At 34.5% G+C, this 12,601-nt stretch overlaps 2 protein-coding genes across 2 annotated transcripts; both read right to left on the bottom strand.

Moving 5' to 3' along the window:
- Nucleotides 1-3,817: 3,817 nt before the first annotated feature.
- Nucleotides 3,818-4,756, bottom strand: LOC113191249 (olfactory receptor 52A1-like). Its single transcript, XM_026400923.2, has one exon. It carries the CDS (start codon nucleotides 4,754-4,756, stop codon nucleotides 3,818-3,820), a length of 939 nt encoding a protein of 312 aa, XP_026256708.2.
- Nucleotides 4,757-11,269: 6,513 nt separating this feature from the next.
- LOC113191314 (olfactory receptor 52Z1P) lies at nucleotides 11,270-12,229 on the bottom strand. Its single transcript, XM_026401007.2, has one exon. It carries the CDS (start codon nucleotides 12,227-12,229, stop codon nucleotides 11,270-11,272), a length of 960 nt encoding a protein of 319 aa, XP_026256792.2.
- Nucleotides 12,230-12,601: the final 372 nt, after the last annotated feature.

Genomic DNA, 12,601 nt, shown 5'->3' with positions numbered 1-12,601 from the left:
GAATCACATCGGTTACACATCCACATTTTTACATAATGCCCTATTAGTAACTGTTGTATTCTGCTACCTTTCCTATCCTCTACTCTCCCCCCTCCCCTCCCCTCCCATCTTCTCTCTCTACCCCATCTTCTGTATTTCATTTCTCTCCTTGTTTATTTTCCCGTTCCCCTCACAACCTCTTATGTGTAATTTTGTATAACAATGAGGGTCTCCCTCCATTACCATGCAATTTCTCTTTCCCTCCCACCTAGTGTATCTGTTTAATGTTGATCTTTTCTTCCTGCTCTTCCTCCCTGCTCTGTTCTTAGTTGTTCTCATTATATCAAAGAAGACATTTGGTATTTGGTTTTTTTTTTTTTGTAACTGTGTAATGTCATAAAAATATGCAGATCTTAAGCTTATATTCTGACATATTCTTTTCATTATTCCTTCAGGAGAAAGAGATTTTCCTTAAACAAAATGTTCCTTCAAAATGTCCCTTCCCTCCTCTCAAGAAGAAAGCAATAATTTTAAAAATTTCTACATTGGATTAGTTTTGTATGTCTTAGAACTTCATATAAATAAAGAAAGGTGGGGATACACGAAACTTACAAGGTATTCTTTCAAAACTGTCAATTTAGATGAAAAGCAGCAGAAACATAGGAGGGTCAGGGCTTTATTGCTCCCTCACCTGAAAGCCAACAATACAAGGGAAAAGAATCAATTCTGCCCCTATTAGTTAGAAAACCACCATGTGAATCCTTACTAGGAAACACCATTAGGCTGATGGAAGGCCTGTTGTGCAGTCTTGAAGAATGGCTCTTGAAAATAATAAATAGAGTTTTATTCATCAGATTTATAAATGAAGAAAAAAAATGGACACAGATTTTAAAATGAGTGAAGGGAAAGAAGACAGTATTGAATGAAAGGGGCATACAAAGAAAAGAAAAAAAAAACTCCACAATATGAATAGCTTGTTCTTTGTTAAATGCCAATTACAGGAGAGTCATATTTCAGCTATTAGATTGTTGAAGGTTAAAAATGTTGATAGTCATCAGCATAATTGAAAATCCATACAAACACTTTTTAAAGTCAGTTTTGAAACTGATGAAATAGATTTGGGATTCAATTTTAGGATTCCTAACAATGATTGAAAATTATTGTTTATAAAATACATTCTTCCCTCTCAGTTTATGTCTAAAAATTTATTTTATAATTGTCTTGATTTATTTCATGAGTTGATTTAAAGTCGTGGTTACCCTCTTGTCCTTGCAGTAACCCACTTTTTCGCTCTTTTTTAGAATTTTTAAGTCAGTTTGAAACTAATCCTGGCAATTTTAAGTCATTCTGAAACATTTCAATAATTAGAATATAGACTAGATATTTTTTGACAAACAAATGTTTTGTAGTTTCACTTGTACTTTTTATATAACTCTTATATTTCCTCATTTTTAAGGATGATTGTTAGAGCTAGTTCAATTTCAAAACTTCTCCAAATATGTTTAGAACTCGGGCTGGTGCTATAGTTATGTAGCAAAGCACTGCCTATCATGTGTGAGGCACTGTGCTCGATACTCAGCACCATATAAAAATAAAGAAAATAAAGGTATGCTGTCCATTTACAACTACAAAAAAAATTTTTTTTAAAGTTTGCTTAGAAGTATTGTGGACCATCCAAATCTGCTCTACTTCCTATTTTTATATATCGCCCATTAGCTAAAATGGGTTTTCCAGATGAATATTTGAATCACTGATATAGAATAACTTCTAGCTGCACTTAAGCTAGTGAATGCACTCCATAAAAAGTGATTTGCATTCTTCTATTTAATAGATCTATATTAGAGGAAATGCTCCATAATTATTTTTTAATTTCATGAAGAAAATTTTTTCTTTCTTGTTTTATAGACATTGAATAATATTCTCAAATTTGACTCTATGCCTACAAATCCTCAGCTACTTTTTACTTGAACTTTTACTTAAAAATTCTCTGAATCCTCATGACAACATCAATCCTAATGCTATATTAGTTCTATTTTTAAGAAATTATACTATCTAAACAAAACTGTCCCTGTTGATAATCCAATCCAACAAGCTCCAATAAATTTCAAGTTTTATTCTCACAGATTTCCTAAAAATAGTTTTTTGTATTTTGGAATGTAATCCTCAATAGCAACATATGTCCAATAAAATAGTCAAATGCATAAAATCAGCCACAGTGTCCACAAGCTCTATGACATACAGTACAATATTTCTTACACATACAATGATTTCAAACTGGCGGATCAATTTATGGACATCAGCACACATATGAGTATTTTCCATAATTTTTTCAAAAACCATCCATGACTTGAGTTTTCAGGAATAATAAACTATTTATAAGTTTTCAGAGCATTAGTCTTACAAAAAAAAACACTTTATATCTTCATTAATAATATCCCTGATTCATATAAAAGCATAATATTTTACATCTGCTGAAATGGTATGCTGTCACATATGCAGTAGATACATACATGTATGAGTGTTACAGAGATAAAACTTCCACTGACACATTATATCTGAAAAAAAACAACAACTTTTCACAACATTAATGGTTGTTTTTTCTTAATCATATTTTCCAAGTCTCCCACATTGTATCTTGCAAAGAAAAATTTGAAATGTCTGAAAAATCTGAGAAGTTAACTTAAACTACAGTCTGTATTTGAAATCTCTTCAGTTATCTACCTGATTTTGTATTCCTTCATTTTCTTGGCCATTCATTTATCATTTCCTAAGAATCACAATACTTAACTAAAAACCACAACTCTCTCTTCTCCCCTTCCTATCTTTCCCTCATTCCATCCCTTCCTACCTTCTTTTCCTTCTTTCTCCCATAAATACCCAATTATAAACTCGGAAAATTTTAGCAATAAAATTAGAGAAATTAATTAAGTCAATAGCAGAGAAAATATTGATGTATATCCAGGTGCAGTGGTGCACGCCTGTATTCCCAGAATTCGGGAGGATGAGGCAGGAGGATCACAAGTTTGAGGCCAGCCTCAGAGAGTTAATAAGCAAGCAAATTAAGAAGATCTGTCAAAAAATAAAACATGAAAAAGGCTCTATGGTAAAGCTTCCCTGGGTTAAATTCCCAGTACACCTCCAAATGTGTGTGTATACATACACACAAACACACACACACACACATAATACACAAACATATATACACATACATATGTATCTATGGAGAGAAATAGAAAGAGAGAGGTGTAAAATGCAACACATCATTCCCATGGTCTTTGTGCCTGTAACATCCATATGACCCTGGGAAAATATAAAATTTGAATTTTATAAAAAATAAAAGTATAAAAATACTTTATAAAGTATTTTATACTTTATCTCATGAGGTCTATATTTTTTTTAAAAAGTAAACAATTAAAATATACTTCCTCAATTTTTACAAATTACTTGGAGACTAAATAGAAGTGAATGAATAACTTGTTATTAATGAGTGCCTGCACACTCTAGAACAATAAGCCTTGTGTGCATTTAAATTTGGTGACAGATACATAATTCATTTCAATCATTCCAGAGAATAACTTTTAGGAGAAGAACTCAACCAGGGACAAAATTTTTAAAATATTTCAAATATCAACTATTTTGTTCTTTTTGCTTGTCTCACTCTCATTCCTTAAGTAGGATTCACAACCCAGGTTGACTTATAGTACAGCAATCTGTTTAAATACGACCTAACTGGGAAAAACTCAGGTATCTCAATAACAGGCATTTTTGTTGTTTTGTTTTGAGAGATTATTACTAGTGAACAAAAAGGAAAGGATGCAGGTGTCAATCAAGGTAGATTTTATGGACAGCACATTTTTACCACACTAACACGGATCTGCTTGGTCTTTACACCATAGACCAGTGGGTTTAGAAATGGAGGGACCAGCAGGTACATGCTAGAAAAGAGAATATGGATATAAGGGGGGATGTGAGAACCAAACCTATGTGTGAAGAAAGAGAAAAAGGCCAGGAAGTACAGCTGGAGAAAGACACAGATGTGAGCTATGCAGGTATTGAAGGCCTTCAACCTAGCCTCCTTCTGGGGCAAATGAAAAACTGTGACAAATATCTGGCTGTAGGAAAAAGTGATGAATGTGAGGTCAAACCCTGAAACAGTAAAGGCCACAAACAAACCATAGATTTTGTTGATCTTGATGTTTCCTGCAGCTAGTTTCACAATGGCCATATGCTCACAGTAGGTGTGGGAGATGACTGTCGTGTGATAAAATTGAAATCGATACTTTATCAATACTAGGCTTGGGGCTACAAGAATGGCAGCCCTGAGTACTACAACAGTTCCTAGTTGAGCAACCAGCTTGTGAGTAAAGATGGTGGTATGTCTCAGTGGATAACAGATGGCCACATACCGGTCCAGGGCCATGGCTAGCAGGATGCCTGACTCTATACACTCAAATGTATGGATGAGCCACATTTGAAGCAAGCAGGAGTCAAAATAGATTTCTTGAGCATGAAACCAGAAGATTCCAAGCATCTTGGGCATAATGCTGCTGGCAAGTACAATATCTGTGACTCCTAGCATGCCTATAAAAATGTACATGGGCTCATGGAGGCTGGGCTCTGATTTGATGATAAACAGAAGCAAAGAATTTCCAATCATGGCCAGGATATACATGGCACAGAATGGTATCCCAATCCAGCTCTGCACAGACTCTAGGCCTGGGATCCCAATTAGTGTCAAGACAGAGGGCATGAAGACTGTCACGTTGGAGAGGAACATTGTGCTCTTGAGCCTCCTGATGGAAACAAAAGAAGTTTCTCGGTCAGTGCTATTGCACTCTACTTTCTGCTTTTATCAAAATTCATCATTTTGATTCTCTCTGCTTATGATAGGACTCTAAGATCATATCATCCACCTATTACTGAAGAGAAATGACCTCTATAGAGACATATCACTGTTTTCAGTAAGGGCATTTATGGGTACTGTGCCAGAATAAGAGGTTAGAAGCCTGGCAGGACTATTGCTTTAGGATCAGCAAAATCGCCTGGATATGGGATTAAACTACTGAACTGTCTGTTATTTCCCTGACAGAACTCTGGACACCCCCCACCCAACATGCACACACAAAGGAAAGAAAAAGAAAGAAAAAATATAGATTTATTTATTTTGATTGGAAATGTGCATTTAATCAGAGTTTGGTGAGTCCCTACTTATCCCAGTTTTCAGCTACTCATCCAGAGCTCTATTCTCAATTGCCTTCAGGTGAGGAATAGTCATTTTGGTCTAGTAAATACTAAGATTCTGGCCAGAATATTAGTGTAAAAGGAACTCTGTAGAAGAGACTAGAAATAGAAATATTTAAAATTCAAAAGCACAATATATTAATATACTACAATGTTTTTACATCATCTGGAAAATTTGTATCATCTCATGATCTCAGTTAAAAGAAATTAATTGAAAATAAAGGGATAAAAAGTAGATTTCTTAAAAGGAATCAAATAATATAATATACTAGACAAGGAAGACAGACTTTGAGATAACAGAAATGATTCTGAAGAGGTCTACAGAATAACTGAAGAAAATTTAAGGACTTATTTAGTCTGATGACTGAATTTTCTCCAAACTTGACCCCTGACATCTTATATGAAAGTTCTCATTACATTTTGGAACATGCTTATAATTCCAGCAATTTTGGAAGGTGATACAGGAGGATTGTAATTTATTTTGTAAGTTCAAAGCCAGCTTTGTCAACTTAGCAAGACCCTATCTTGAGAAAAAAAATTCTCAAAAATGCCACTTTAAAAATTATGCATGAATCAAGAAAATCTCAAGTTATATATTGAAAAAATACTTAGGATTTCATGAAAATAGATTAGGTTCTTTCTTCTTTTTCCCCTAGACTTTCCAAAATGACTCACTATGCTAGCAGACCCATGAATCATCACTTATTGCTATGCTAAATATCACAATATGCCAGAAATTCATAAGGCATATGTGGTTAATGGTGCTGATTCTCTGGTCAAAGAATGAGTTCATCAGAGAACATGCATTTGGGAGAAACTAGACAGTTCAGTCAATACAGTGATTTCCACAGTTTTGCAATTCTTAAATCTATGACAACATTTTGTACAGTCAGTTTTTCAATTTGAACAACCTTTTTCTTCTCCAAGGATAATCATTTGGAATAGGAATTCTCCTGGAGCAATCACAGTGTCTCTGACTTATTCAAAAATAAAGAGGCAATGTGTGAGCATTGAACAAATTTCCTGACAAGTACAGATAGGGGGGTGGTGGGCAAGGGAGCATGTAAGTACCTATTTGTTAAATGGAGCTATTGTAACTGGAAACACTGGTAACAAAACAGTATGAGATAGCTTGAGGATAGTGAGGCTTCCTCTCTACTTGTTGTGAGATGGCTATACTCTTACCAGGTACCTGCAGAGTATTGTCAGTTCTTCATATTACTGTTACTCATTGCTCATCATTTTTTCTCCTCCATGGATTCATCTCATTCCCTTGAGTTTTGTGTTTTGTGCTCTGCGTAACAGAAAACAGTTATTGTCATGAACTCTAAACCATTCAATGCCAGGGTCATCTGCCAGTATCATATTGTAGACATCTCTGGGATGGTTTCTCACACTTTTCTTTTGTCTCTGCAATACAGATACATTTTTCTCTCTCTACATCTGTCTGAGACCATGGTTGTGTGTCCATCCTCCTACAAAACTCATAGCAAGTTCTCTAGCATTCTGAGGCACAGTAGAAATTTCTTGAGATTGAATTGTAGAAGAAAGCTCCTGGCTACTGAGTATACTGTTCTCTATCAAGTGTATGTTGAAGATGGTGGAGGTATAAATATGGCCTGAGGGATTTCCTCATCCCTAGTTGAAGCCTTGAGAGAGCTAGTGAATTTTAAGTCAGTCCTCTTGGGTTCGTGCACACTCAATATACCTGCAATTATTTCTACACTCTCAGAAATCACCTTATTTTCTTCTTTTATTATTTCATTCCCAATAGGATAAGTGCAAAGAAATTGACATGTAAAAGTTTTATTCCTTCAAACAAAGTTTTTTTCAGCTGTCCTTACTTAAAAAAAAAATCCAAAGTCCTCTTAAATGCTTACATATTCCTATGCCAATTCCATTCTATCTTTACAAATCCTTGTGATATTTCCTTTCATTAAAGCAAAGTTCTTCTCATTCATTCTAGAAAGAAAAGTATATTTATACTTAATTACCTTTTATCATGTATTTCTCTCTTGGTCTTAAGCCTTATTCTTTTCAATTTTATTTTATTGAAACTTTTTTTTGTAAATTCAATAACATTACCAGAACAGACATTTCTAAGTTCTACCATGTAGAACTCTAAGCAAATTATTACACGTCACTACTTTTTTAATTCATCCCTCCATTTTACCCCTTTTTCCTTGCTACTTTTCTTTCTTCTCTTCTTTCAAAAAGCAGTTGTGATATACCTCTTAATTGTGAGGAAATCATGCCATGTTCTGTGGATGCAAACAAACAAATGGCACAATCTTCACATTATTATTTCTGTGGGGCTACAAGTTGGCACGTCATTTATCATGAAAGCTTCTGTGAAATTTAAGAGATGAATGCACATGATATCCTCTCCTTGACAATTTTTAAGTTTCTACATTATCCTACATTTAGCTAACTAAGGAGCACTTCAGGTAATGTGGTGACATTTGTAAATTTAGTAAGAATGGTCTTGTGGATGATATTCATAGTGGATTTCAGCAAGTGTAAGAGAGAAAGATGACAATATACAGCTCTTTCCAGAATTTCCTCTGTGAAGAAAAAATAAGAATGGTATTGGTTTAGACTGAATGGAATTGATCATAAAAACAGGTTGGCTTCTGTGCCAATCCTGAACTTCTTAAATCATCAACAAATAATTTAGGCTAGTTTGGTTCCTGCCTCTTCTTCTGTTCTTTTTATTTTAGTTAAAATTTGAAACCCTAAAAGTTCTATCCTGAGTCTTTTCCCTCTAAAACTTCACAAACTTGCTAGTAATTCCACCTGCTCAAAATAATTTAGTTATTACTTTCATTTTACTAACACCCTTAACATTATTTCCAGCTCAGAATTTTTTCCTTCTTTTGGGTAGGCCAGCATGTCCCACCCAGATTTCAGTTCATGACTTCATTGTTTGAAAAACTGTCACTGACCATTTAGCTCCAGAGTAGGCAAAAATCAATCAATCAATTAATTCCAGTTTACATGTAAAATTTGGAAACACCTTCACTCATGGACCAATACCTATCCATTTTAATAATTGTTTTCACTACTCTACTGCTCATTCTTTTTTTATTAGTTGCTCAAGACAATGCAATGATCTTGCTCATTCTTTAAAGGAGCATCAATCTTAATATGTTTCCTAGAATTCATGGGTATGCATTCATTCTGAAGCCTAGACCCATATGACATCCTAAATCTTTAGCAGAGTAAAATCCATTAAACCTATTTCTCTCCTCTTTTAAAAGAGAAAATGTCATTCAAAAATACTTTTAAAATGGGGACTGGGGTTGTAACTCAATGGCAGAGTACTTGCCTAGCATGTATGAGGCACTGGGTTCAATCCTTAGTATGGCATTAAAAATAAGCAAATAAAATAAAAATATTGTAAAAATGATTAATAAATTGGATGTCTATGATTTATTCTCTTAAGTAGGACATCAGAAATATATTAATTTATTCCACAGTGTTTTATTTCATAGAAGAGCATGACTCAACATCAGGACTTTATGTTCCTGAAAAGATTATAGTAATGATGAATTCTACTTCACTGATAAATTTTGCTAAGAGATTCAACATGTTTATGAAATATCATCTTACACCTACTATTTATACCTAAAAAACAAGAAATGTTTGCTTCCTTTGCTATCTAATTATCTCCTTTTTCTCTTTCACCTATAATTTATCCAAAGACAAATTTGAGCTGAATGTGCTTTCCTTATTCTTTGTTTTTTCCTAACTATCCCCCCACCTAATTTTGTATTCATTCCTAAATGTATGTTTGTTTTCCTAATTTACATTTTACGATTTTGCATTTTGTTGTAATTCTTCTATTTTTGTTGGTTTTGTGCTCCTTATAGATTGAGTTGCCTCAGAAGCAAACTTTGATGGGGAGATTTGTGGAGAAGATCAATTAAAAACCAAGACTTGTACTAATATCAGATATAAAAATAGAAAGAAACTTAGAGAGATGAGTTGTTTTGAAGTCTTTGTGGTCTTTGCACAGAGTTTTATCATTTTTTAGGTCACTGAGGGCAGAGCAAAAGTCACAGAAGTAAACTTTATTCTTGAGACTATATAGTTCTTGAATCTGCCACCAGGGAGAAGGCAGATTGCTATTCTCTCATCTAGACAATATATCCTGACTCTCTGATTCTCAGATTTTGACAATACTGTCCAGCTTCTCATTCATGTGTGTTTCTATTCTCACTTTATCAATCTCAGAATCTTAGAATATTTTGTTTTTGCTTTTGTTAATTCTATGTGGGAGAGCATGTTCATTTTCTTAAATCTCCCCAAGTTTTATGGTGTTCTAATTTTGGGGGGTGGTGTCTAGCTGAAAGAGGTTTAGTGGTCAAGGAAACAAAAGAAAATAAAAATTCTCTTCATATTTTCTAAAGTTATAACTCAGTGATGCTTTAAATACAAAAATATTGATATTTAAAATATATAGACCTTAGTTTCTATTGACACTTGTTCTAAGAACTTGAGGAATTTACCTGTAGATTCAATGCCTATGAAATTCAGGTACAGTTATATATACATATCTCTGAGAGAATGTCTTGGACCTTAGAGAAGAGTTTATAAAAATATGTATTGAAGAAAAGATATTCAGTAGATCAGACAAAAGGGAATGAAGGAAATGGAAGAGGATAGAAAAAGGAAAAACAGAGAATGAATCCAAAATATTTTTTCTGTGTACTTATATGAATATACCATAATGAATACACCTTCATGTACATCAATAAGAAGGAGGTCCTAACTAGAATAAGATGTATGCCATGCTTGTACAATTGTATCAAAATGATTTCTACTGTCATGTGTAACTAAAAAGAACGAATAAATTTTTTAAAAAAATGTGAATTGTTCTGAAGGAATTGGGTATAGTCTGGAGACAAGCTAATAGAATATAAGTATTTTAGAATGATAGCTGCATAAGTCAGATATATCTCTACCCAAGGAGTGTCCAATGGCATTAGTTAATTGTAAAATAACCATTATTATGATAAAAATTACTTTAAACAAGTTTAACCTTTCTGGTGTGATTATATCCTCTTTAAATGCAATTTTCTTTGCAACATTCTAGATAGTATTCTATTGGATTTTATTTTTAGTTTTTCTAAATATTTTTTTTGTGGTTGCTAGGTATGGAATTTTCCAACCATTTACTTGTTTAATAAACCCTCTGTTAGATACCAGGATATTCCTTTGATGATTTTGGCTTAACATCCCCAATGAGTAGGAGAAAATAGCTTTTAAATCATTCATGTGTTCTCATGTGGGTTAATTTAATGTTGTTCGTTATTTTATATTCAATATTATCCATTCATTCAATGTATATATTTTATGTTTATGCCATAGAATAAACTGAGATATCCATGAATCAGACAATGTCTCATTTAGACATAATATTTTAATCAAGAAATATGTCATAGCAAAATAATTATAACATGGTGCTTTCCTGTCTTTGGTAGATGTATTTGTTGCTAGCAATATAAGTGGTTTACATTTCAGCAAAAATTCATATTAACTATAACAATATTCAATGACTTTCCACTTCCATTTCCTAGATCTACATAGGAATAATCAAGTCAGGACATACCGCACATTCTGGGGGCTGGTGTGATTGTAAAGGGAAGAATCCATCTGTGCTGCTCAGTTTCCTTTGAATGAAGGAGAGTGCAAGGTTAAGGATTCAGGAGCACCACCTTAGGCTGAATGTCATCTGATCTAACTTTTCCCAATATTTTCATCTGTATTTGCTCCCCCCCCAAATATTTCCACTCTAACAGTTTTTCTTTGTGTCCTTAGGATAAGTTGAAATGCATGATAAGATTTCTAGAAATGTTGAAAAAGTAGTTTTCAAAATATTTGACTACCTTCAATAACTTAGTGTAGACTTTTGGCAGATGCTATCCTTTTAAGATTTTGTCGTGTTTTTATAGATTTCTTTTATATCTGTTCCTCACAGAAAGAGATTTTTAAGAGAGAAAACATTTTATTTGGAAATATACAGTATTGCATGCTATTTATCATTTTAACAACATGTACTCATAGAGGAGAAAAGCAAAACCACTCGCTCTTGAATTTGTTTGGTCTTCACCCCATAGATGATAGGATTGAGCATAGGGGGCACCACCACATAGAGGTTGGCCACTAGGATGTGGATGTGGCGAGGGATGGTTTTGCCTCCAAAGCGATGGGCAAAAAATGAAAAGAATGCTGGTGTATAGAACATAAGGATGACGCAGATGTGGGAACCACATGTGTTAAGGGCCTTAAATCTGGCAGCCCAGGAAGGGATCTGAAACACTGTGCAAAGTATCATTATGTAGGACATAATAATGAAAACTATATCCATCCCTGTAGAGAGGAGGGCCACAGTCAGGCCATATATTATGTTAACATTGATATTGTCACATGCCAATCTGGCAATGCCCATGTGCTCACAGTAGGAATGAGGAATGATGTTTTTCCCGCAATATAAAAGTCGGTATACCAGGAAGATGAATGGACAGCAGATGAAAAAGCTCCTGACCATAGCCGCAATGCCAATCTTACCAATGACTGAGGAGGTGAGGACTGTGGTATATCTCAGTGGGTAACAGATGGCCACATAACGATCGAAAGCCATAGCCAGGAGGATAGCAGATTCTGCCACAAAGATGAAGTGTATGAAGAACATCTGGGCCACACAGCTACCAAAGGATATATCTGTGGAATGGAACCAGAAGATGGCCAGCATCTTGGGAGCTGTGGCTGTGGAGAGAAGGATGTCTGCTAAGGCCAACATGGAGAGGAAGAGATACATGGGCTCATGGAGACTGCGCTCAGTTATAATCAGGAAGAGCAGGAAGAGGTTGCCTACTACAGCCACAATGTACATGGAACAGATAGGGATGGAGATCCAGGTATGCAAATCTTCCAGTCCTGGGATTCCAGTCAGGACATACCACACATCCTGAGGGCTGGTTTGGTTGTAAAGGGAAGAATTCATCTGTACTGCTCAGTTTCCCTTGAATGAAGGAGAATGCGAGGTTAAGGATTCAGGAGTACCACCTAAGGCTGAATGTCATCTGATCTAACTTTTCCCAGTATTTTCATCTGCATGAAATGACAGTAAGATAGATTGCCTATCCTAAAATTCTATTTCTCCTCTAACCTAATTAATTCTTGCATCTCAGAAAATAATTATCATTTAATAACTGCCCAACATGACATAGTATTACACATTCATAAACTTAAGTCTTTATAATGGCCTTTTGAAAAGATCTCTGCAATAATCCATAACACAGATACATATGAAAAAGGTGCTCCACATACTTTTGTCCTTTACCATAGCTCCTACTGGATTCTGTCAGACCAGGTA

This window comes from Urocitellus parryii, chromosome 4 (assembly GCF_045843805.1).
Source record: "Urocitellus parryii isolate mUroPar1 chromosome 4, mUroPar1.hap1, whole genome shotgun sequence".
Classification (NCBI taxonomy): domain Eukaryota; kingdom Metazoa; phylum Chordata; class Mammalia; order Rodentia; family Sciuridae; genus Urocitellus; species Urocitellus parryii.
This window is presented reverse-complemented; position numbering and strand designations above follow the sequence as displayed.